Source organism: Pezoporus occidentalis, unplaced genomic scaffold, assembly GCF_034315485.1.
Source record: "Pezoporus occidentalis ecotype Australia unplaced genomic scaffold, CSIRO_AGI_Poc_V1 ctg94, whole genome shotgun sequence".
NCBI lineage: Eukaryota > Metazoa > Chordata > Aves > Psittaciformes > Psittacidae > Pezoporus > Pezoporus occidentalis.
In genome coordinates this window covers 1,716,198-1,740,200 of record NW_026916304.1, presented here as the reverse complement: position 1 = coordinate 1,740,200, position 24,003 = coordinate 1,716,198, and the positions used below count along the sequence as shown (strand labels likewise).

General features: G+C 38.2%; 2 protein-coding genes across 5 annotated transcripts; both read left to right on the top strand.

The window, feature by feature from the left end:
* Positions 1–16: 16 nt before the first annotated feature.
* Positions 17–13,253, top strand: DBT (dihydrolipoamide branched chain transacylase E2). The gene is made up of 11 exons (XM_062606181.1): positions 17–154; positions 4,251–4,374; positions 4,539–4,614; positions 5,470–5,651; positions 6,002–6,129; positions 6,983–7,226; positions 7,974–8,140; positions 9,105–9,182; positions 10,264–10,455; positions 10,614–10,685; positions 11,562–13,253. Exons 1-11 carry the CDS (start codon positions 104–106, stop codon positions 11,727–11,729), a joined length of 1,482 nt encoding a protein of 493 aa, XP_062462165.1. The 5' UTR covers positions 17–103; the 3' UTR covers positions 11,730–13,253.
* A 961-nt stretch (positions 13,254–14,214) lies between these two features.
* On the top strand, positions 14,215–23,928 carry LRRC39 (leucine rich repeat containing 39). 4 transcript variants are annotated; one of them, XM_062606196.1, is made up of 9 exons: positions 14,215–14,807; positions 16,928–17,164; positions 18,061–18,166; positions 19,222–19,378; positions 19,782–19,918; positions 20,944–21,089; positions 21,470–21,622; positions 22,508–22,632; positions 23,705–23,928. In XM_062606196.1, the coding sequence occupies exons 2-9, from the start codon at positions 17,040–17,042 to the stop codon at positions 23,758–23,760; spliced, it is 1,005 nt and encodes a 334-aa protein (XP_062462180.1). In that variant the 5' UTR covers positions 14,215–14,807; positions 16,928–17,039; the 3' UTR covers positions 23,761–23,928. The 4 variants fall into 4 exon arrangements, with proteins under 4 accessions (XP_062462180.1, XP_062462177.1, XP_062462178.1 ...); XM_062606193.1 differs by having other exon boundaries at positions 14,241–14,807; positions 22,493–22,632; XM_062606194.1 differs by lacking the exon at positions 14,215–14,807 and adding an exon at positions 16,508–16,814 and having other exon boundaries at positions 22,493–22,632.
* Positions 23,929–24,003: the final 75 nt, after the last annotated feature.

Below are 24,003 nucleotides of genomic sequence, written 5' to 3'. Positions count from 1 at the left end.
GCCGCCGCCCCCCGCCTGGTTGGCTGCGGCTGTCGCGGCCGGTGCCGGTTGGCCGGTCAGTGGGAGGTGTGCGGTGCGGGTGGGCTGCGCTGGCCGGAGCAAGATGGCGGCGCTGAGCGCTGTGAGGAGCAGCGGCCGAGCTGCGCGGCGCCTGGTAAGGGGAGCGGGGGTCCCTGCGCTCCCGGAGGGGGGGACAGCGCGCCGCCTCGGCGGCGGAACCCGAGGGTCCCGTTGTTTGCTTCCAGCCGGGAGCGGGCAGGGACCCTCGGAGCAAACATGACACGTTCGCGGGCTCGCCGCCTCCCCTCAGCCCTCCCGTGTGCCCTCCGCCCTCCTCGGCAGGTGACAGTGCGGTCCGCAGCCCGTCCGCGGTGCACAGGTGACGGGACGCTCCCGCCCCGGGGTGTCCCCGGCTCCCAGGGAGCCCCGGACACCTTCCTCCGCCGCGCAGAGCACCCTCAGGGTCCTCCCCATGGCCCGTGCTTGCTGTGACAGAAGCGTGTGCCTCCTGCAGTAAGCCGCCGACAGCCATCCTTCTGTTATTTCTTAGTCATCCGATTGCGCTGCCTGTACGTTACACTGCCATCGCGCCTACTCTGACCCTTGGCATACTGCATCTGCACAGAGGCAGTGTAGTTTACACACACAGGGTCATAGAATCGTAGAGTAACAGGTTGGAAGGGCCCTGAAAGATCATCTCCAATCTTTCTAGGCGATGCGTGACCTAGACTAGATATCAAAGCACCTTGTCCAGCATCATCCCATCAGAGTTGCACGATTTCATACGGGCATCTGGCTAAACATTACGAAAACAGAAGCTGTAACATTGGGCTGGATTTTGGGAATTCACAGTGCAATAACTTTTTCGGCTGTCCTAGTACAAAGCATACGAATAGGGAAGATGGAATAGGGGGAAATTTATTTCTCTGAATCCCAGAAGCCTTGACATGACACCTTACCATACTTCAAGAAGTGAATCTTGACAGTGGGTTGGACTAGATGATCTCCAGAGGTCCCTTCCAACCCCAGTGATTCTGCGATTCTGTAATCTATCTAGTTGCCTTTTAGGATGCTTACAATCTCATACACATACACCACTACGAAGACTTACCTCATGCTTTCTTCTGCCTTCTTGTATTGTAGTCTTCCTCCCATAATGAAGAGTGTTGGTTTCCAATTATGTCACTGATGTTTTGTGGAATGTCAGGAAAACAAGCATCTTTTAATAATAATAATCCAAGTGAAAACAAGGGGCAAGGCAGTTCTCCCCCCGTTAGCATACAGCTCCCATGTTGTCTCGTTTCAAACTGCAAGCTTTACTCAACCAGATACCAGAGGCTGATGTATCCTCAGTATCAGTGAGAGTCTGTAGGGGGCTCTCCGTTTCTTCTCACCACAGTATATCCATACGTTGAAGACTGGCATAGGAAAGGTGCTATTTGCTGTGACATTATTGCCTTTAAATTGTCATATAATGTAATAGTGGTGACATAAACATAGCTACCATGTGCTTGTTGGGGTTTTATTGCTATATTTTTCCAGACATTAAGAGATGTGGATGGATATGCTATGGATATTAGAAATAATTTTGCCTTTATATGCTTTTGTTATTTTCTTATTCAGCATTACAGTGTCCTGGGTTTAGCAGTAGCAGTCATTTTTCTTATTCTTAGTAGCTGGTGCAGTGCTGCAGACTTTCAGCCTGGGAACGATGCTGATAACACCGATGTTTTTAGTTATTGCTCAGTAATGTTTACTCTGACCAAGGACTTTCTCAGTCTCATGCTCTGCCAGGGAGGAGGGGACACTGAGAGGAAGCAGAGGCAGGACACCTGACCCAAACTAGCCAAAAGGGTATTCCATACCACAGCATGTCATGGCCAGTGTATAAACTGGAGAGTTACTCAAAAGATCCAGATCACTGCTCGGGTCAAGCTGGGTATCGGTCGGTGGGTGGTGATCGATTGTATTCTCCTCCCTTGTTATTTGCCTTATCATTATTATTATTTGTGGCAGCAGTAGTGATTTGTGTTATACCTTAGTTACTGGACTGTTCTTATCTCAACCTGTGGGAGTTACATTCTTTCCGTTCTCCTCCCCATCCCTCCAGGAGCAGGGGGAGGAAGAAGGAGGGAGTGAGTGAGAGGCTGCATGGTTCTGAATTACCAGCTGGGCTTAAACCACGACAGTCAGAAAATAGCATTATGATGATTAAATACTGAAAGTAATAAGTGCAACCTCTTTATTTAATGGCTTTTAATTTTCCCTTTGTTAGAAAAGAACACTGTTCTGTGAAGAGATTGGGTGTTGTATTACTGCTTTCACATACTAGCACACCAACTTTATAGTAGAGAATGTGCAAAAACCCAAATCAATGCAGTGATTTTGGATTATTCCTACGGTATTGAAACTCTTCTGTAACAAAACCAGTTTGGTTTTTTTTTTGCAGTGATATTACTAGTTCACTACCTGCATTGGTTACCAAATGTTAAAAACACATGGGAAGCATTATGAAACTTCGTATTTAGAAATAGTTTTACAGATCTGATGTGCTTCTTGTGATCATCTTCTCAGGTAAATATTAAATGTTTTCCATGTAGGGTTATACAAAGAGAAACGAGCCTTATTGTAAACCTGGGACGAAAAGATCATGTTGGACAAAAAGAAAAAGTAGCCATGGACTGAAGTGAGAAGAAATACAGAATTAAAAATAGGAGAAGATAGGTTTGTGAAGATGTACATTATATACCAGTGTTGTAACTGAGAATGTTAAATGTGTTCCTAAAATAAGACTTGTCAGTCCTATCGTTTTGCCTGATTTTTTAAAGGTGAAAATTCTTTGGAGAACTAATAAAAACAATTTACTGTTTGCTCATTACAGGAATGAGAAAAATACTCATTCTAGATCAGTAGATACGGTCTTTAGATTGTATCTAAATCAACAGATACAAGTAGCAGGCAGCTGAAAAGTAACTCGATATAGCTTCATTGTGTCCTCTATTGTCTTGTATAAACATTTGTTCCTGAAAGAAAGGCGATATTAAATATAACTTGCAATGCTAGACTAAATAACACAGAAAATGTGTACATTGTCACTTCAGAATGGTTCCGTTTTCTGAATACTCTACTTTTTAAAAGTGTAATATAAATTTAAGTAGTTGAGCGATGTGGGATGTGGGGAGGGAAATCAGGAAGTTTCATTTGCTCTGTAATAACTGGAATGATTTTTAAGTTGAAATGAACTCTCCCATGCAGGTGTGCTGTTTTCTGGCTCTTCTCAGAAGATAATTTCTAAATTTTACAGTTTTGAGGTACATTGTAGCACCTGATTTTTTTTTCATATCTCTAAATTAATTAGAGATAGTATCCACAGATAAATGATTTTTGTTAATTTTGCAGCACTCTAAGAAAATGTAACACCAGAATTACATTAGCTTTAAAAAATCTTACTAAATAACTTCTGTTGAGTTGAATGATAAAATGCCTGTTTCTGTCAGTGCAAGTGCTACTGGCTTTGCTTTTGACCAAAATCACAACTGATTATGTTAAGTGTCATGTTTTGCCTGAAGAACCGTTGATCCTTTAAGTTGGATAAATACAATTGTAACCAAGAGAGAAAACAGTCTCACGCCCAGTCCTTAAAAAATGGCATTAAAGTTCATGTGAAATGGTATTTACTTGAAGATGGTTGCCTCCTAGATTAGCAAAAATAAAAGGGCAACTGTCTGTGCCCTCTGGTGTGAATTCCCTTTGCTGTCAGTACTTCTGATCAACCTTTGGTTGGAATAAGAACTGACAAAGGAAAATCCACTGATTTTTCTTGCAGCCTAGGGAGCTAGCCCTAGGGATTTTCTAGCCAGCATCTACTCTGGATAAGAATATTTCCAATGGCTGATGTAGTTGATATTACGTATGCTTTCTGTGTGTGTGTCCTGATTAAACTAATTGTTTAGAGAAACAATAGCAAGTGTGAATCTCTTGCAAGATCCTGTCATGATTTTTGTTAACTGGTTTTGTTATTGTGGCTTTGATCTCCCCATGTGTTTTGTTGGTGAAAGGAGTTAAAACCTGGCAAAGCTTTATGCTAATGTAATGGTTATTGTACATTCAGTATAATTGTGTTTCCATAAGAACATCTCTTATATAAAGTAGGATTAAACTGGTTTAGTATTACTGTTACATCAGGAATATTGAATGAGCTCTGCATTCCTCAGTCCACTGTATTAACACTGAAGACTTTTCTCCCCCAGGTTTGCAGTCACCGGGTTAGATCGTGCAGCAGCATTCGCTTTATAAAATCAAAATATGTGTGCGTGTTTGACAAATCTGCCCTCAAGTTTAGTCATCAGCAGCGATTATTCAGAACATCTGCTGGTAATTTTTTTCATCATAACATTTCTTTTACTTTGCTATTTGATGAGTGTTACGTTCGCAGTTTGTATATGACTGGTGTATAGACTATGCTTGACGCATTCAGATTTTTCTGTCTGAGGTATTCAGTATTAAACATTCTGTATTTCTGGTTCATCTATTTTAAGTTTCACGTGGCCAAATTGTCCAGTTTAAGCTTTCTGACATTGGAGAAGGCATTACGGAGGTGACTGTAAAGGAATGGTAAGCTCTACTTCTATAGAAATACACTAAGAAATGAGCAAGTAGCTTAACAGCTGTATTATCAGTTATGTATCTGTGAATATGTTTTCTGGATTACTGGTGAAGTTTTTCAGGTTTAATTTTCCCCATTTTTAAACCTTGTATATACTAAGCTTTGCATTTTGCTTGCTTACAGTCTGATTTGTTTGAGAGTGGAAGAGGTGGAAGGAATGGGATGCCCTAACTGCACTTATATGTAGGCTTTTGTTCAGTGATGAATGTTTTTAGAGTGCAAGTTGGTCTTTGTTTTATTATACTTACTTAGGCTGAACTTAAGAAGCAAATACCTAGTCTGGAGAATCCATATCATTTTATCCTATACCCGTTCTTTATTGACTTTAGCAAAAGATTTGAACATTAAATTGCTTGTAAAAAGCCAGTGATGAATGAATTAAGCAAAATCAAAGTGTACAGTGAAGGAAGGCAATGTTGAAATGCCTTGTTCTTTGTAGAAATAGGTGAAAATATACTGATCCTGGCAATTTGAAACTAAGAACTTTATTAGATTCAGACTAAGCTGGGCTCATTCTTATTTTTAGATGGCTTATAATCTGTTAAGAAAATTCTGCTTTACCAAAGTAATAGTAAAAATCCATATCTGAAAGTATCCTAAATCATTTGTCATTTCACACCACAAAGGGTTCTGCAGCAGTCAGGCAAAAGGTATATAGCAAATGTACCCATTATGTAGAATTTGTATTCTTATCTGGAATGCATTTTCAAGCTGTGGGCGTGTACATAACTGATCAAAAGAACACACAACATGGATTTTTACACTTAACATGTTTTATACTAGCCCTTGTCTTTTTCTTTTAGGTATATAAAGGAAGGTGATAGTGTGTCTCAGTTCGATAGCATCTGTGAAGTACAAAGCGATAAAGCTTCCGTTACTATTACTAGTCGTTATGATGGCATCATTAGAAAACTCCATTATAGTTTAGATGAAATTGCTTATGTTGGAAAACCACTAGTGGACATTGAAATCGATGCTTCAAAAGGTATTGTAAACTGGGCTTTTCTCTCTCCTGTTTTATGTTGTTGTCATAAAGCCATAAGTGACAGTTTACTTTTTCCTCCTGAAACTCTTAAAACTGATTTCTCTCTCTCCCTCCTCCCTCTTTATAAAGTCAAGAAAACTAAGTAGAAAAAGCTGTGATACTTTATTAGGATTTACAATCTCAACACTCCCTATAGAAAATTTAGCTTAAGCAGCAACCTTTAGCATGCTGTGCTCACATCCCATCCCGTCCCAACGTTAAAACCCTCATCTGTCACGAAATCACATAATGGTTGAAGTTGTGATTCAAGAAATGCTTATAATGTACTAAAGTTAATTTTTTGTTAGCAGGTATTGCCGCAACAGAAGATGTTGTTGAAGCACCTCCTATGTCTCATGAAGAACACACACACCAAGAGATAAAAGGTCACAAAACATTAGCAACCCCTGCAGTTCGTCGTCTGGCCATGGAGAACAATGTAAGTTTACTGAACCAGGTCCTGCTACCTTTTACCCAGCTTTTATAAAGCAGTTTGACTGACAAGGAGAACATGGATCTGAAGGAGAGTACAGTGAGAAATGGCTTGTTTCCAAATACATTTTGAATGTATAAAAACTGCTGTAAAGATGAAGAGGATTGTGCTTTCTGATGATTATGGTGGATAGAAAAAGAATTACTGGGCTTAAAATGCAGCTGAGATGCTTTAGGCTGGAGATTAAGAAAACCCTTTTAGAATAAAAATCAGAAGTATCAGAATAGATTCCTAGGAGGAAGGAGGGAAAATGGAATCTCAGCTTTAGCTACCTTGTTCTTTTTTTCAGACTTGTATTAGAACAGAGGATGTACTAGGTGAGCTTTTCTGATTCTTTTTATGCTGTGAATCTATGAATATTCCTTTGGCTTTGAAAGCTTGTGGTGCATTTTTAGGAGAAAAATAAGCAGAGAAAATTCAGTGGAAATAGCTTTCCTCAGATTAATCATGGAATTAACTAGGTTGAAAAAGACCTTTTAAGCTCATCAAGTCCAACCGTTACCCCAGGACTGCAAAGGGTACCACTAAACCATGTCACTAAGGGTCTCATATTGATTCTGGGAGGTAACTAAGAGGTAAGTAGTATTCATAGTTCTTGCTTAAAGTATGCAGCTGGGCACGTAGTGGGCCTTCTGAAGGATTTGAATAGCGTTGAGTACCTAATAAATCACAGAAAGGGAAAGAAAACTGTAGATATATTAGATCAATAACTGAAATAATTTTTATTGTGGCTCACAATATAGAGTATTTTTATATTGCTGTAAAGCAAAAGTGTCATGTCTTGTTATGTACTTTTCAGATTAAATTGAGTGAAATTGTTGGAACAGGGAAAGATAACAGAATCCTTAAAGAAGATATACTCAATTACTTGGCCAAACAAACAGGAGCTATTTTACCTCCATCACCAAAGGCTGAAATTATCCCACCTTTGCCAAAATCAGAGATTGTGCCAGCTCCTCCAAAGGACAAAGCACGCAAAATTCCTGTGCCTGTTTCCAGACCCATTGTGTTTTCAGGAAAAGATAAAACTGAACCTATAACAGGTAAATAATCCAATATACATTCTTCAGACTAAGTTCACAGTAGGCTGCCAGTAAATGTTATTCCTTGAACAGATGGTTCTTTTTGATGGCATTTGCTTTTCATGTTATTGTCATGCAAGTAAGTGATAGCAAAACATGCTCTGTTAGAAGGTGTTGCATGAAATAATTATTTTATGAAATAATTGTCCATGTTTTGATTGGATGGAATTGGGCTCCAAGTTGCATTTACTCATTTTTAGTCTGTGGTTGTTCAATATGTGCTGAAACAGGTAGGAATTCTGAAACACATGTGAGGTATAATTAGTGGCAAAGTGCCATGAATTTGAGGGTTTATCAGTGCTTAATATGATTAAGCATACTTTAGGATTCACACTTCTGGAGAAGTGTGCAACAGAATACATAAAATAAGAAAAAACACATTAAAATAGGAAAAGAGGTTTTGCTTGCTTTTCAGGCAGTGTTTATTTGGAATGAGCAGTGCAGATTACTGTACTATGATGTCAAATACATACATAGGAGGGATATGCAGTAATATATTCTGAAATACTGCAGTTGTAAAAATTGAGTTGCATGTGCTGAATAGTTGATCCTAAAGTGAGCTTCACCCTGTCCTTCCTTTGTTGTGGTTTGGTTTGGGTTTTTTTTTAAGTTGTGTAATTTGTTTAATGGAAACAAATAACTGAACTTTCACCATAACTTGCCAGAAGCTCATTTTGTTGGTTTAAGAAGTCAGTGAATATTTTGCAGGTTTTCACAAGGCAATGGTAAAGACTATGAGTGCAGCCCTGAATATCCCCCACTTCTGTTACTGTGATGAGATTGATTTGACTCAGCTTGTGCAGCTGCGAGAAGAGCTGAAACCTCTAGCCCAAATTCGTGGAGTTAAGATTTCCTTTATGCCTTTCTTCATAAAGGTGAGACCTGCAGCAGAGCACTTACACAGATTTGGTCAAAATCTGATCAAGGGTGTTGTAAGTTTGAAGCACCTCTTTATCATCTGAGTAATTACAGGGCACAAGTAAAGTCTCAACTTTTCTTGGTTATTTATCAATTTACTATTGGAATTATAGTTAGGGCTATTTTAATATCATGGAAAGTCTTTTAAATATTAATGGGGAAGGATGGAGCAGATAAAGCATTATTTGTGATGGGGTTAAGCATCAGTGGGTGTTTGTATTACACAAAACAAAATTGAGAAGCTGTCAGTATTTTTTATGAGCTCAATTAAAATAAACCCACGTGAAATGCATAATTAATATTGTTATTATTCTTATATCTTTGGTCAGTAATGAATCCCGTAGGTGAATCAGTATGTCTCTCCTGTTGTTCAAGTGTATCAGTATGTCTCTCCTGTTGTTCAGAAGACCAAACACTTGCACTCATTTAGTTGCCATAGTTCCATTTCCAGCTGTTGGATGGAATGCATAGCTTAGTCTGAAACTTCTGGTGGTGCTATTTTAATTAGAGTGTTAAGTAAGCATTTGTTCTGCTCCCTCTCTTCAGGGGAAATTATTCCTTGAAATAATTTTCATCTAAGTGGAGAGCTGAGAATGACATTGCTGCTGAATCTCATAACTTTTGTCTTGGGATATTTGATTTGAATTGGGGAATGAAAACAAAAGCAAATTCAACTTCAATTATACTTGGGAAAGGGATTATCACTGTTCATATGTCTGTCTGATATATATTTTGGTTTTGTAAGTTGTCTTTTTCTTCTGCTATCCTACAATGACAGAGTATCTACAGACAAGTTTAGGAGAGTTTAAGCCATATTGTTATTAATCTAAATTGTCTCCCGCCTTTCCATCCTTTCCATGCAGCTCTCCAATTCTAAAATATAAAAATCTGTCCTTTTATTTTTTCTTTTCTATTTACCAGGCAGCCTCTCTGGGATTATTGCAGTATCCCATTCTTAATGCTTCTTTGGATGAAAACTGTCAAAATGTCACATATAAGGTTTGTAAAGTACTGATAAAAGTTGTGAGCAGAAAGCCTAAACTAACAGCTGACAAAGGCTTTTCAGAATGCCCAAGTTCATTGCAAGAACCAAAATTACAGTGTTGTGCTGGAAAATAATTTGGGTGTTGTGGAATCCTGGACTGGTTTGGGTTGGAAAGGACCTTAAAGCTCATCTAGTCCAAACCCCCTGCCATGGGCAGGGACACCTTCCGCTAGAGCAAGTGGCCTTCCAACCTGGCCTTGAGCACTGCCAGGGATGGGGCAGGCACACCTTCTCTGGGCACCCTGTGCCAGTGTTTCACCAAAACTGTGGTGTTGTGCTAGAAAATAATTTGTCTGTCCAGATTCTGAGATTGGATTTGATTTATTATTGATCTTATTTCAGTAGTTTCCTTAATTAGAACCAATTTGTTATTTAGGCTGGCCTTAAAAATGCGTATTAATCTAGTGATTTTTTATTTTTCACCTGAAGATGAGCTAAGCATTTAAAAATGAGAACATATAAATTCTAGTGCAGATTTTAGTAATGGCACAGTGGTTCCACTGTTCCAGCCCTTATGTTTTAAACTCAGCTTTGGTAAAAATCAGTTCATTTTCAACCAAGGTGCTAGATTGATGCTTCTGGGCAGGAAATGTTTTCTTAAGTGATGTGTACATGCTCCTTGCAGTACAAACTTTTTTCATGCTGTTTTGTCACTCTCTCTCAGATGAATCCTTACCTATTCTTTCTAGCAAATGAAAGGCAGCTCAGTTTCCTTTTAATGTTAGTGAACTCATTAAAATGTGCTAATGATGTTTTGTTCCCCATATAATCATCCTGAAGTCAAATATTTGCAGTTTGAAATTGATTCCAGGATTTAGTATTTGCCAAAATAAATTTGCACTTGGCAGATGTGAAAAGGGAATAATTGAAACTTTTACATCCCCTTCTCCTGTCAAAGCTGTATAGAGGAGTTGCAGCTCCTGCTACAGACAGCACTTTCTAACTTAAAAAGATACATAGGGAAGACTTTTCTATGGAAAATAGATTATATGTTGACTGCTTATGTTAATATTCAGTTAATGAAACTGGTTTCAGGCTTCACACAACATTGGAGTTGCTATGGATACAGAGCAAGGTTTGATTGTCCCAAATGTGAAAAACGTGCAAGTCTGCAGTGTATTTGAGATTGCTTCTGAATTGAATCGCCTACAGTCTCTGGGCTCTGCAGGCCAGCTGGGAACCAGTGACCTCACGGGAGGAACATTCACCCTTTCCAACGTTGGCACAGTAAGTACTGGAAAAATGGGAACTTAGGCTGAAAACTGAAATAAATACCTTAGCAAAGTTTAATATGCAATGAACAAACCCTGTGGCAATTAATGCAAGAGGCAGTCTGCTTAAAACAAAGTTAATTTCATTAATATCCCTAGCTTTTTGTTTTCTAGATTGGTGGCACTTACACCAAACCTGTGATACTACCTCCTGAGGTAGCTATTGGAGCACTCGGAAAGATACAGGTATATTCACTTTCCCTCAGTGATGTGAGTGTTTAACTAAGTTCATGTGTAATGAGAATGTCTCTGTTTTGTTTTTCTTGTATAAATATTTCCTCTTTATGTTACAGAAGCTGCATAGCTTGTGACTGTAAAGTTTTGTGATGTTTTTAGAGACACCAGATGTTTAAATAGAAGTCTCTTGTGCCAAGGGTTCAGATTTGTTTTCTAGAATCCTGTTATATTACACTCACATCTATGTTTAGCCTTCTGGTTATTCAGAAACAACATAAATATATTCTTACAGGTTTTGCAACATGGTGATAGCATTTTTGCTGTCATCAAGGAGAAAACATGAGACTGAAACAGTGTTCTGATACTGAAGTTTAGTTTCATGAGCCAGATAATTGAATTCATACAGCAGCCTGTATGGTGAAAGGTGTTTCATATTTCCTGAATTTCAGGCTTTAAATCTTTAATACAGACATTTGAGATCAATGGTGGAAATGAAGTCAATATTAAATTAAAATTACTTTTTCTGTGTTCTTCCTGCAAGCCTTTTGTTTAGGAAATGGTTTAGAAAGGTCTTCACTTTGAGTACTAACAGTTCATTAAACTCTTCAGGAAGAGACTTTTGAGTCAAGAAAGATTTTTGCTACTTCAAGTATCTCCGTGTTGGTGGAAACAGGATATGACTGTTTATTATGTAGGTTTGCAATATATCGATCTGCAGTGCAAGCAATAATGGGAAGGCCTTTGTTTTTTCAATGGCCCTGCTGCTGTCTGTCTCATGTAGCAAAATGTTTAGATTTATATTAACAACTTAATGGTAAAAAGAACTACAGCTTTGTTAACGAAACTATTTCCTGTTCCTGGTTTTTCCTGTGCTCTGATGTGTAGGTTCTTCCTCGGTTTAATGGAAAAGGTGAAGTATTTAAAGCACAGATAATGAATGTGAGTTGGTCGGCTGATCACCGCATCATTGATGGAGCTACAATGGCCCGCTTTTCGAACTTATGGAAATCTTACTTGGAGAACCCTGCTTCCATGCTGCTTGACCTTAAATAAAGGAAACCCGGGCTGGAATATGCCTTCCAACTTTGTCAGACTGAATAATGACAAAAGCTGGCACTGCTAGCACATGGCCTTTGCTACGCACATTAGTATATCATATTGTGTGGTTAAAAGTTCTCAACAGCTGGTATCAGCCTATCAGTCATTACTTCTTTTAATTAGTAGTGCTGTAATTTCTTTTACAGGAGACTGCAAAACTTAATAGATCATGGGGCGACTTCTGATTACGGTGAATGAATGTCTTTATTTTGCCTTTTCTAATACGTATGGTTGTGAGGCTGGTGTGACCAAATGACACTGATCTACATCTGCAGTATTTATAATCTGACTAACCTGTTTTGAAGGGAAATGCTCATAATTCTTCCTTGTTGAACACATACATTTATTTTAATAATTTTTATCCAAATTTCCAAAAGAAGTTATGCAAAAATAATATACAAATAAAATGCCTTTTATGCTTCTACTGTAAGATGTCCAGAGAGCTTTTTGTTGTTTAACTGAATAAACCTCTTGAGTCTTTTGCTAGTCCACTTTTTCCTGGCAATTACTTGCACAGGTACTCTTTATCAAATTATAAATTAAGAGGCCATATTTATTGAAATGCTTGCTGATAACATGTATTGATAACTGTCAGGACCTTAATGATCTAGAATATCTTGTATTTTTATAAGCTGGAAGTAGCTGCAGGCCTTAAATACCTTCCAGTTATTTTTGTTTCGTATAGAAAGCATCTGACTGTTACAAAAGAAAGAAAGAAAAGAAAAAACTGAGGATCTCATTTGGTTTTCTGTCCTTGGGAAAGTCTGACAGGAAGCAGAACATGTTCTGAAAGCTTGCATTGTGCATTGGTGTTCAGGTAACTAGAGTTTGACAGATTAATCAGATACAGTGAAGAATTAACATTAAAAAAATCACTGTATCAGATAAGGACTTTTTAAACTCTGATGTGAGGCACATGATGGAGAGGTTCAAGTTAGTGCCTCCAAACAGGCAACAGTCGTGTGACTTTAAGGTAAACTGAACAGATGATGAGGTTTGCACTGGTGATTTAAGAGGAGAGATGAAGAAAACTGATGGGTATAAATTCCTGCTAGAAATTTAAGTTGCAAACAGACACAAGAGAAGACAGTTACATGGCCTTAAAAATGAATTTGTGAGGCACAAAATGGACATTTTTCTCCTTTCTTTAGATACGTCAAAAATTGCCTCTACAGGAGCATTCTCCAAAACTGTAGACCAAATTTGTCAATTGCATTAGCTGTGAAGATGCAAAACACAAGCTACCAGAGGTAGAATCTCTGCTATCCTTGATGCTGGGACTGAGCAAGAGGAAAGCTGGTAATGTAGGGTAGGGAGCATGGGAGCATGCATGTAAGGTGCTATTTATATTTCTATTGTGGTATAAAAGTCTTTTATATCTAGGTCATTTCTTGCAAAGTTTGACTAATATATCATGCTTATCACCTGTTTGATTTTTGTGAGATTTATTTATTCCTAATAAAAAATTAAAGCCACAAAGGCTTGTAGTAATAGTGGTTTTATTTGTTCATTTTCTGCAGGCAATTCTGTACAGGTGACAAGCTTCTATTTCTTCTTTATGAATTTCTACCTGTCTTAAAGATCCTCCTGCACTCAAGACTACCAGAAGAACACAGTCTGCTTTCCTACAAGTGTGTTGTTGTGGTAACAGCTTAGTCTGGACAGTGTGTTTTTTAATCTGATGACCATGGAGAAAGTCAATTGAGGAAATGTGACTGTGTGATAGAAAGCAATAAAGTGATCGGGAAGTATTTGAGACAGAATACTTTTGCTTACACAAGGAGCTTGAAATTTCTTTGCCTTTCAAAACTGCAATAAAAGGGAATGTTATTTGGTTTTCCCTAGCTCCAATTATCTGTTTCTCTTAAGGAGGTGGAAATGAAGTAGTTAGATTTTTAGTTATGACTTTTTTAGGTGAACAGAAAACACTGATTAGAAACCACTGTGACATAGAATCTATATGAAAACTGAAAGAAGAAATACTTGTACCAAAGATCCTGCTGGATCATTTTTGCTTCTGCATAACTTTAAAGGAAGAAAAAAAATCCAAATCAAACCAAACCATAGGAGAAGGTTGGAAGATGGAAAACTAGTCAGTGTCTTCTTAGGTGTTGGTGTTCAGGTGTTTATTTAATTTGTCATGGACTGGAGAGGGTCTTTTAAACCCAGAGGAAAAATTATTTCCCAGAGGAAAAATTATTTCTACTGAAAGAGGGTTATAACCGAATGAATGACATTCTTAAAGTTTCCTCTTCACAGTTTCCACTCCGGTGCAAAAATTGGTTAGAATTGTCTACTTCTAGAGCTTCTGCCTTAAATCCCTGTGATTCTTGCTCCCTCTCTTCCATTTGGATGAAGAAAAGGATTCTGATAGAGTTGTTCTTTTACCTTCTTCAGGGGTTCTTTAAAGAGATAGAGCGTTAAAAATGTTTAATGATTGGAAGCATGAAACTGGATGAGTAATAACCCTCTGCACACCCAGTACAGATTACTTTTCTGCCTGGACTTTGATACTTTGCACTAAAATTCTCCAACAAGAGAATTCTTCAGTGTGGGCATAAGTAACGAGGAAAATGCTTAGTGATGTAATGCTTTTGCTAGTCTAATTAGTCAGTGTTGCTGTTTAATGGCACTTCAAAGCTCAGTTATCTTGCAGAGAACCATTGCTGGAGTAAAGCAAGTAGTTGTCATTTTGAATTCAAAACTAGCTTCTTTTTCATTGTGGAGCATAACAAGTACTTCTTGGTTCTTTTTCCTGTCCCCCAGTTTGTAGCTTTTGCTACTGGGACTCCAGTCATATACAGCAAACTGGGAGGACTGTAAGAGTGTTAAATGGGGGTTTTACAGAGTGCCTCATGTGATACCTTCTATTCTCAGCATAGGTTAAAATTAGAACTAGACTGACATTGCACTGGAGTCTGAGTGAGGATTTTAAATGGTTTCATTAGCACAGGCCAGGTTTGTAACTTATCTCTTCTTTTGCTCAGAAAGCAGTGAGTCCCAGAAGACCCTTGACAATGCCAAGTAATTCAGGTACGTTGCTGTTAAACTCTTTCAGATACTTGGAGGTGAAGTTGTGGGGAGATCTCATTAGTTGGGAGTAAATGTGCAGCTGTTTTACAGGCATGCTTGGGAATTCAATTCTGAATCATTGGTTGTGATTGCATGATTATTATGGGTTTTATTTTCCAGACAAATAATAAGATCTAAAAATAAGAAGCTTTTGATGGTAGTCCTGTTATAATGTAATTAAATCTCTGTGAAAACAAAGTCATATACTTAGGCTCTCTTTAGTGTTTCATGGTTCTAAAGCAGTATTTATAGAATAATATGCTTTCCACAGCAAAAGAGCATTGCCCAGTGTAAGCTTTACTAAAAATAAGTATTGTTTCAACTGTCTAGTCCAATACTGGTTTTAGTAGTACAAGTATTAAGAAGTGCCCCTTTTCTGCACAGTTTATATAAAAAGATGTCAAGTTTTCTACCAAAAATGGCTTACAATTCAAAACATGTGTCTAAACAACAAGAAATGATGGATCAGGTAAATCACTTTATCTTAGTAGAAGTTTAATCCTGAAAAATAAATTTTTAAATTGTAACTACTAATCAGAGCAAAAAACCCTCATACTGTTGCATATTGGGGTGAGAAATGAGAAAGGTAATTGCAACGAGGACCACGGAAAGAGAAGTTAATCCTTCAAACTAATAAATGTGATCACATTTATGTGGTGAAGGGAAAAAAAACTGCAATCCTCTCTTATCCAGGAAAAACTTAAATTCCTCTTTAGCAGCCCAAATGCCAGACTGCATTGTGCTGCACTGGGGTTGCTGTTTGTGCCACCTGTCAAATCCTGACGTTCCTCAACAAACAGAGAACAGTTGAGAATCCTTAATACTGGCCCAGGCTCTTCTTTATTCAAGCATTAGATTTAGATTTTTATGCTGTTTTTAAAATGGAAATCAGTCCTGACAATTATTTCGTATCATTTGCTTGTACATTTTTAATTAACTGAGCTCAGTACAATCAGGCTTTACAAATAACTGTTAAAAAAGACATGCTAAACATCAAATAGAATGCTTGACTGTTTGAACACACGAATGTTCACTAAGCAATTGTGCGTTATCCACACCACACAAAATTGTAGTGGAACATGATAGAAAAGATTGCTCAGAAAGACAGACCTGCAGCAGTTGTAGGGAAATACATGCATGAAAAGACTTGAAATTCCCCTTTTGTTGTTATCTACCTGCTTGTTTGGAAGACAGTTTTACTCACTTTTTTAGCTTGAATGGATATCTAAGACATTTTCCTTACTTGTCCCTGCGTGTATTAGTAAAAGTTCGGAAAGAAAGCATTCAGCTCATCAGTGTTCTGAGTACACTGAGTGCTGGCATGAAGTTGAGCCCCACAGGCTTATCGGAATATCACTATCTTGGCTCCAGTTTATTTCCAAACAAACCCTTCCCTAAATGACTACAGTAACAGCAAGAAGAATGCTTTTTAGAGGGATGCTCTGCTCAGGATAACTGAGGATCCTACTTTGCTGCTCCTCAGGAAAATCTGTATTCATTGTCTCGCTAAGGACTTGGTGACTTTAGGCTGAGGTTTTGTTTTAAATGTGGCTCCTGACATTCAGCAGGGCTACAAGAAGAGACCTTCAAAGAGATCTGAAGGATTTTAAAAGCGTTTTTTCTGAAAAGGAATGCATTACTAACTAAAAATATAATGAGTTAAACTGTGAAGAAACTGAATACAAATAAAGAATCCTCATTCACTTCCAGCAACAGTTCAGTTCCTCTAAAGTGCAAACCTCCTTTAGTTACAAGTATTTATACCAGGTAGCTGCCAGGATGCAGCTATCAGGATTTAACTGCCTTAAAATGAAGGTAATAGCTGAATTTCTTCCTGAAAAAGGAATGAATGGTCATGTCTGCATTTAGTACTTTTGGTCAGTACTCGGCCTACCACTGGAAGGCTGAGAGAAGCAGTTGTTCACTGACTAAGAATGCAGAGAGATTGCAAGGATACCATTTCTTATTGTAAGTAAATGTAATTACATGCAATTATCTGTTTTTTTAAAGAGAAAATGGTAAAATTCTGGCAGTGTTATGCATTAACTAAGTTTAACAAGATAATCAAGTGGGTATTGCAGCATTTTAGTTTTTGTATCACTGTCCCCATCTGGTAACTGGTGCATGTGCTGATCTGTTGAGCCTGAAATTCGGCATTGGATTCCTGTGACTCTACCTGAACATGTAAGGATCATGAATGAAACTGCAGTTTGTGTTGGAACATTCACTGCTGTGAAGACACTCTGGGAAGTAAGAATACACAAGATAAATGAGGAATTACAGAAGGAAAAGGAATTCAGAGAGAGGTCTGCAGGAAGGTAGGTAAATCATAGGTCTTCAAGTATGTGAGAAGCTACACCATGTGTTACATTGCAGAAGAGTGCAGCTGGTCTTTTCAAACTCATTCAGACTTGAATTCTTTAGTTGTTACTCCAGGAGAATTCCCACTGGTTAGAATCTGGCAATACTGTTGGGTCAAACTAAGAACTGTGTTCTGTGTAGGAATATTAGCATATATACTAAATCCCCTAAATTCAGATATGAAAATCCTCTCCTGTGTGGATATCCTAACTATAGAAATTTAACATGATATGCTTTCTTCCCAGCAAAGGCATTCAAAGGGTCTCTTGAGCTCCAGTGTGGGCAGTAATTTCATGGAATATGAAGAAATTTAGCATTCTGTTTTTGGAACTCTTCCTGGTCTGTCAGATGTGTTTGAAATGGAATCACAAATTCAAAATACAAGCAGAAAAACAGAGAATTGCCTAATTTTCATGATTCTTGTCCCCCTGGGAAATCAAGCCAAAAGAATCCCTGTCTGATAGACCTCGTTTGATTGCACTTACACTTGGTGAGCTGAGGGCTTTCTTTTTAGGAGATGGCTTCAAAATAAACAGCTTTGGAACTTCATTCCACATGACTATATTCTGTTGCCCTGCTGCAACATGATGAAGGTGAATGAAGTTATGTATTCCTTCTGACTGTAAATTTGAAGAGCTATAAAATAGAATTCCTGTAAACTGCCTCAGCCAGACATCACTCTGTGTTCTTGTCTTCCCTCAAATTGATAGTATATTTACCATCCAGTTGTAATAAGTGTTGTTTGACATCCAAAAAGGCTACTGTCCCTTTGTTCCAGAAAATACAACAGATAAATAGTAATTATTGCCTGTATTTACTGTTGCACCACTGACAGAGCTTCTTTCCCTCGTAGGCTACTACTTGTTTGGGAGGAGAGAGCTGCTTTAGCAAAGCTCAAAGAAAAGGTTATTAATGAAGATGGGAGAGCAATTTTAAGGATAGAGGAAGAAGAATGGAAGGTAGTGTTGATAGGAAGGAATGTTGAATGACTGATGGATTAGAAAACTACTATTTGCAACTTTACACTCGCAGTTGTACTGTTTTTAATCTGTGAAGTGCTCACTTTCGTGCTTTGCTAACAACAAATCGAGATACACTGTTGTGAGAGTGTAAAAGCAAGCCGATTATTGAAGTCCTGAATATAAAGCATTACTTTACAAAAATATAGCCCCAAAAGCTTTTCTGCATTAGGAATTATTTACCCTGCAAATGATGAGTTTACTTATATAAATTCTCATTTAACATTATAACACAGAAGAACTGAAATGTATCAAGGTGATAACCCTCTGCGTTAGATGCATGGAAATATTTCTTACTGAAATATTCCTTTCTAAAAGTGAGTTTCTTACTGAAATTGATTCCTTTCTAAAAGTGAAAGTGAGCCTGTAAATCCCCAGGATATTATTAGTTTTGTTTCTAATGCATGGGGGTAAGTGGCTAACTGTAGATCCGTGACAGAGTGGAAGAAGTCTGTTCCGAGCCATACAGGAATGCAGATGCCAGTTCTGTGAAGTGATGAGAATTAGACTGTGGTGAGGGCAGTGTGAGTGACAGCCCCATCCGGCAATACTCCAGAGTTCCTTGTTCAGAACTTGTAGCATACAGACATCGTAGTTCTTCTATCCCTCAGCTCATCCACTCTCAGCTGCACACTGGTTTTCTTAACAGAAAGGGAAATACAACTTAGATCACCGTTGAAATGCAAAAAGCTATTTAGAGCGGTCTCATCTTCAGCTATATTAGCTTTGGTTCAAAACAACCAAACAAACCAAAGCAAGCCTGTGGCTTTTCAAGCAGTGACAGTAATGCAGATACCTAACTCCTGGGAGCAAAACTGAGCAGGTTAAATCTGTGGTCAGAATGACCCACACTGATGATGTTCATTTGGGGGATGTTACAGTGTGGCTTGAGAAGAAAGAAAGACTGTTGCTGTTTCAACTACAACTTCTACCTAAGCCTATATTCTTGTTGTATACCAACCTGAATTTCTTCTGGTTCCTATTTCTTGTCTTAGACGTTACCTTCGTGCTTATTGAAACTAGCCCATCTCCAGGAGTGGCAGCTTCACAGAACTAGTTTGCAGAAAATTCCTCACTTCATTGGGAGGTTTCACAGTCTTCTTGTTCTGGATCTATCCCGGAACTCCATTGAAAGTGTACCTAAAGAAATTGGTGAGCTGTCCTTTCTTTGTCTTAGCTGCTTTCCTATCTTACAAAAACGTGACGGTTTTGTGCACTTTGCCTGCCTAAGAATCCTGTTGAGTAGTTAGAGACCAGGCAATTGAAATCTGACAGTGAGATAGAGAGCTTGGAACTGTGGATCCCCTACAAATCCAAACAGATGGCCAGATGCAGGAGACGGTTCTTTATGAAAACTCCCCATAAGACAAAAGCATGTAAACACACATAAGCACAGCAGGTACTGGACATCAGAGTGCAGCTAGAAAAGTGCTATTGAAAAATACATAGTGATAACAAGTTGCACTTGTATAACGATAAAGTGGTAACACAAACCAAGTAATACTGTATCTCAGATAGAATGAACATGTCTCATTTCTCATTTTGCTCTCTGCAGGCCAGCTGACTAGCCTCCAAGAGCTGCTTCTCAGTTACAATAGAATCAAATCTGTTCCTAAGGAAATAAGTAACTGCGTCAATCTGGAAAGACTGGAACTGGCTGTCAACAGGAGTATCTGTGATCTTCCTCCTCAGGTTCTGACAGACTAGCTTGTTTTGTTTAGTTTTGTTGAATGCCTGTTTTGAACTTATCCAAAACCAATTATCATTAAACATTACACTCCATGTTTTCAGATTTGCTTTGGTATTGATTTCCCAGCCACTCCACAGAAACACAATATTTATATGACTAGTCAATCTGAAGCCAGGTGAGGAGGACATACATATGCCTGAGAATTTGAAGGAGCCAGCCTTTACTTTGTCCAGATAAAGGACTTGGTAGTGCACATAGGATAGTGATACACTTGATGTTAATTTGTTTAAGCTGAAAGTCTTTGCTGGTGTATCCCACTGAGGATCTGATGTCTTAGCACATGGCGGAGAATGCAAATGCATACCATATGCCAGGACATAATTGCAAGCATCTTTACCAGAGCTGTTACCTGTGGAGTAGTGTGATTTATACAGCTGTTCATGTACAAAGAGTTGAATGAATGTTGTTCTGTTAAGAGAGAATAAAAACAACTGCTCACCTACCATTGAGCTTTAATTTGGACTGACCTAAATGTGAGTGAGCCCTGCATCTCCAGGTATTAGACTCCTAGATAGAGATGATTAATATGTAACCATGTTTACCTGTTTTATTTAAGTAGTGGCAATAGTTGACAGCAATCAGTGCCTTGCAAACCTGAGTGAGTCCAAACAGTAATACCTAACAACAAAAAATCCTCAAATGAAAATATCCACTATTAATCAGTATGCAGAAGGTATAAAATCTATGTGGGTACAGGTTACCTGCTGCAAGTGACAGCTTTTAAATTGACAGCTCATGGCAAATACTTAGGTCTGTTCTATTGAGCCAGGTTTCAAACCCACATACCTTCCAGGTGAGAACTGTAACTGTCAGGTATTATCAGAGGATGTAACTCACAAACCATGCTGTGTCTGTGAACTTCAAAATGCGTCCTGCTGATTTCAAAGTGTTTCTTTGTTTCAGTCAACATTATTACAGCACTGCTCTAATGCAACAGCTATTCCATTAAACCTCCCTTTCTTTTCAGCTCAGTGATTTAAAGAAGCTTTCACACATAGATTTGTGCATGAACCAGTTTACAAGCATCCCTTCAGCCCTTCTCAACATGCCAAATCTAGAATGGTTAGATATGGGAGGGAATAAACTCCAGGAGCTTCCTGATGCAATTGACAGGTAAATAAAGCTCAAAGATGTTTTAGTCTCAACTCCATTGAATTGAAATTCTCATAATTAAATCCTAATTCAAAAGATTATTTCAATGTTAACCTCACTGCAAACTTAAGATTTATCAGCCCTAGTGTGATATTTTGGATGAGCTGGAAAAATCCATTCAATAAACAACAAATTCAGTGTCAACTATCAAATTATAATTTCTTGCCAATGACATTTTTGATCAGAGGTTAGGTGATTATGTGGGATATGGGGTTTCCTGTCAGAATCGTTGTATTCTTATGAACGTTCCTTATGTGACTGTAAAAATTAATTACTTTTATAATAATTGAGAAGATTAATTTTCTAAATCTTGATCGATTGCACAAATAACTGTTTTACAGAATGGAAAATCTCCACACTTTATGGCTCCAAAGGAATGAGATAACCTCTTTGCCAGAAACCATTGGTAATATGAAAAATCTTAGTACTCTTGTTCTTAGCAACAATAAACTTAGGAATATTCCAGCTTGTATGAAGAACATGACAAGTCTGAGGTAAGAAAAAGTAACAGAAACATAAATACTAGCAGATAAGTTTTAAAGCCTCCCTTGAGCTGTGTATCGTAGAGTGATACTAAGGAAGTGGAAAAGACATGTCCGTAGTTGTACAGATAGACACAATACCATATAAACCAGTAGAATTACACTGATTCACAACAGCTGAGGATCTGGTCAAGAAAGCTTTGTGTATCCTCACTCACTTAACGAAGTAAGCTACAATGGTTACAGTCCCAAATGGAAAAGGAGACTGTAATATATTTTCTCATTTCTAAAAGGTCCAAATGCCCATTTCTAATTGTCCTTTGCTGTCACTCTCTAAAGGCAAGAGCCAAGACAGGAAAAACACATGTCAAACACAAAAATGACACAAAGTAGAACTTTGGCACGGAGAAGTCAACTGTTCAGAATTAAACAAAAAGCCTCAGGTGTAAGGATATAGATAAAACTCTCCTGTACTTCATTTGAGAAATAAAAAAAGAACGGATGTACATTTTTCATGGATAGAATCAGAAATATCATTTTGTATACTGTGAAAGTTTCCTTTTGTCTGCATTTTCACTAGGATTACTGGATGCTGGCTGTTTGAGAGAAAGAATGCTAGTCTGAAATCACATCTAACCCAGTAAAACAATCCCTGTTTTCAGGTAGCTTGGAAGAAGCAGCAACTCTTTAAACAAATATATTAAGCATAGGCTGAGGGATGGTTTAGTTTACTTCATACTACTGGTATAGTGGCAAGTTTAGTGTAAGAAAAGACTTCTTTTGCTGAAAATACTGTTTGAGGAATCTTAGTTCAGTTTCAAAAGAGTTGTCATGTCTGGACAAAACCTATTGCAAGAGTAACTTTTTTTGGTGAACTGTCAGATTTGTCAACTTCAGGGACAACCCACTGGAGTTAGAGGTAACACTCCCTCCATGTGAAAATGAAGAAGAGGAGGAGCAACAGGAAATGTTTGGCATCGAATTCATGCACGTGTATATCCAGGAATCTCTCAAGAAAACAGGTATGGCTTTTTTATTAACTCTGATCTGTCTGGAATACAGTGAGGAAGGGAAGGATAAGCTGGATAAAAGCAAGCTGGGATATGTATACAAATGAAACATGAATAATCTTAATAACTGAGTACCATTCTCCAAACCAGCTGCGAACAGATTTTTACTGAGGGTAGGGGCGAGTTTATCAGGGGTTGGCCCTGGAGCTTTCCCATAAACAGCATGTATTCTAGTAGGAACCATGCAATATTGGAATTAGTTACCTACAACCTGGGTAACTGGAAGTTGCTGACTGGCTGTAGTATTTGCAATTTAATCAGTTTACACAGTGTGGGTCTTCCAGCACTGTTTGTCTTACGAACCTCAACTTTACCTATTTCTTGATGTTGTCCAGATGGTGACAATCAAAGCAGCATGTAACGGGGAGACGCTCATGATAAACAGATGCTTCCCACCACTTGCTTTCCCTGACAGCAAATCCAGTCACTTAAACAAAACACCCTTCCAATTTCATCCTATTCCTACATCATTTGTGACTAAAAAACGCTGTTATTAGTCTCAAACCTAACAGTTGAAAGGTGCAGACAGAGTCTTGGGTGACATGGTCTAGGGCGAGGTGCTCCTGCCCATGGCAGGGGAGCTGGAACTAGATTATCTTAAGGTCCTTTCCAAATCTAACCAGACTGGGATTCTCTGAGTCTATGAAAACAAGCACTTTTGAACACGCGCCGGTGGCAGCTGTTACTTGCAGAGAGAATTTCACTGCACCTAAAATGAAGATCCAAGGGAACATTTTGTATCTATTGTGAAGACTTGAAAACCTGAAGGACTGAAAGGCTCTTTAGTCAGAACACCAAACCAGCTTTCTCGTCATCAATAATTCATGTGAGAATAATAAATTTAGCAAAAATACATCAAGATGACAGTTTACAAAGTTTTTTTCCTTAACAGACTCCCCTAGCAACACAGGCTGATGGTTACTTACGCCTACTTACATTTTAAGAGGAAATACAAGGCTATCCTGAACTTCAAAGTGAAAATAAAGTATGTTAACTTCTCTAATTTTAACCCACTGTCTTTCAGGAAATGTGGAAAGCAGTACTTCTGGTCCTTCTCCTGTCATGAATGCTACTGAATAAAGAATGTAACTGTGAATGGACGAAAATACCAAGCATACTTAATCCTAGCAAAGAAGCGTACAACAGGTTTTAAATATTCCTAGGGATTTTATTTTTCCACTGATACGAACTGGTTTGCATATTTGGAATTCCCACTCACACTGGGAAATAAAAGACCTTTTCCTTGTACAGGAAAGATTAAAACTTTCTCTTCTTTTTTTAAGCAATGAATTAGCTTTGTAAAAATCCAGGTAAGTAACCTAT

Excerpts from the sequence above, each read along its gene's own strand:
- DBT (XM_062606181.1), top strand. The coding sequence starts at position 104 with ATGGCGGCGCTGAGCGCTGTGAGGAGCAGCGGCCGAGCTGCGCGGCGC. Across the intron at positions 4,375-4,538 it reads ATTATTCAGAACATCTGCTG|TTTCACGTGGCCAAATTGTC; the intron begins GTAATTTTTTTC and ends ATCTATTTTAAG. Across the intron at positions 10,686-11,561 it reads GAGCACTCGGAAAGATACAG|GTTCTTCCTCGGTTTAATGG; the intron begins GTATATTCACTT and ends TCTGATGTGTAG.
- LRRC39 (XM_062606193.1), top strand. The coding sequence starts at position 17,040 with ATGAATGAAACTGCAGTTTGTGTTGGAACATTCACTGCTGTGAAGACA. Across the intron at positions 19,919-20,943 it reads TCTGTGATCTTCCTCCTCAG|CTCAGTGATTTAAAGAAGCT; the intron begins GTTCTGACAGAC and ends CTTTCTTTTCAG. Across the intron at positions 21,090-21,469 it reads CTTCCTGATGCAATTGACAG|AATGGAAAATCTCCACACTT; the intron begins GTAAATAAAGCT and ends ACTGTTTTACAG.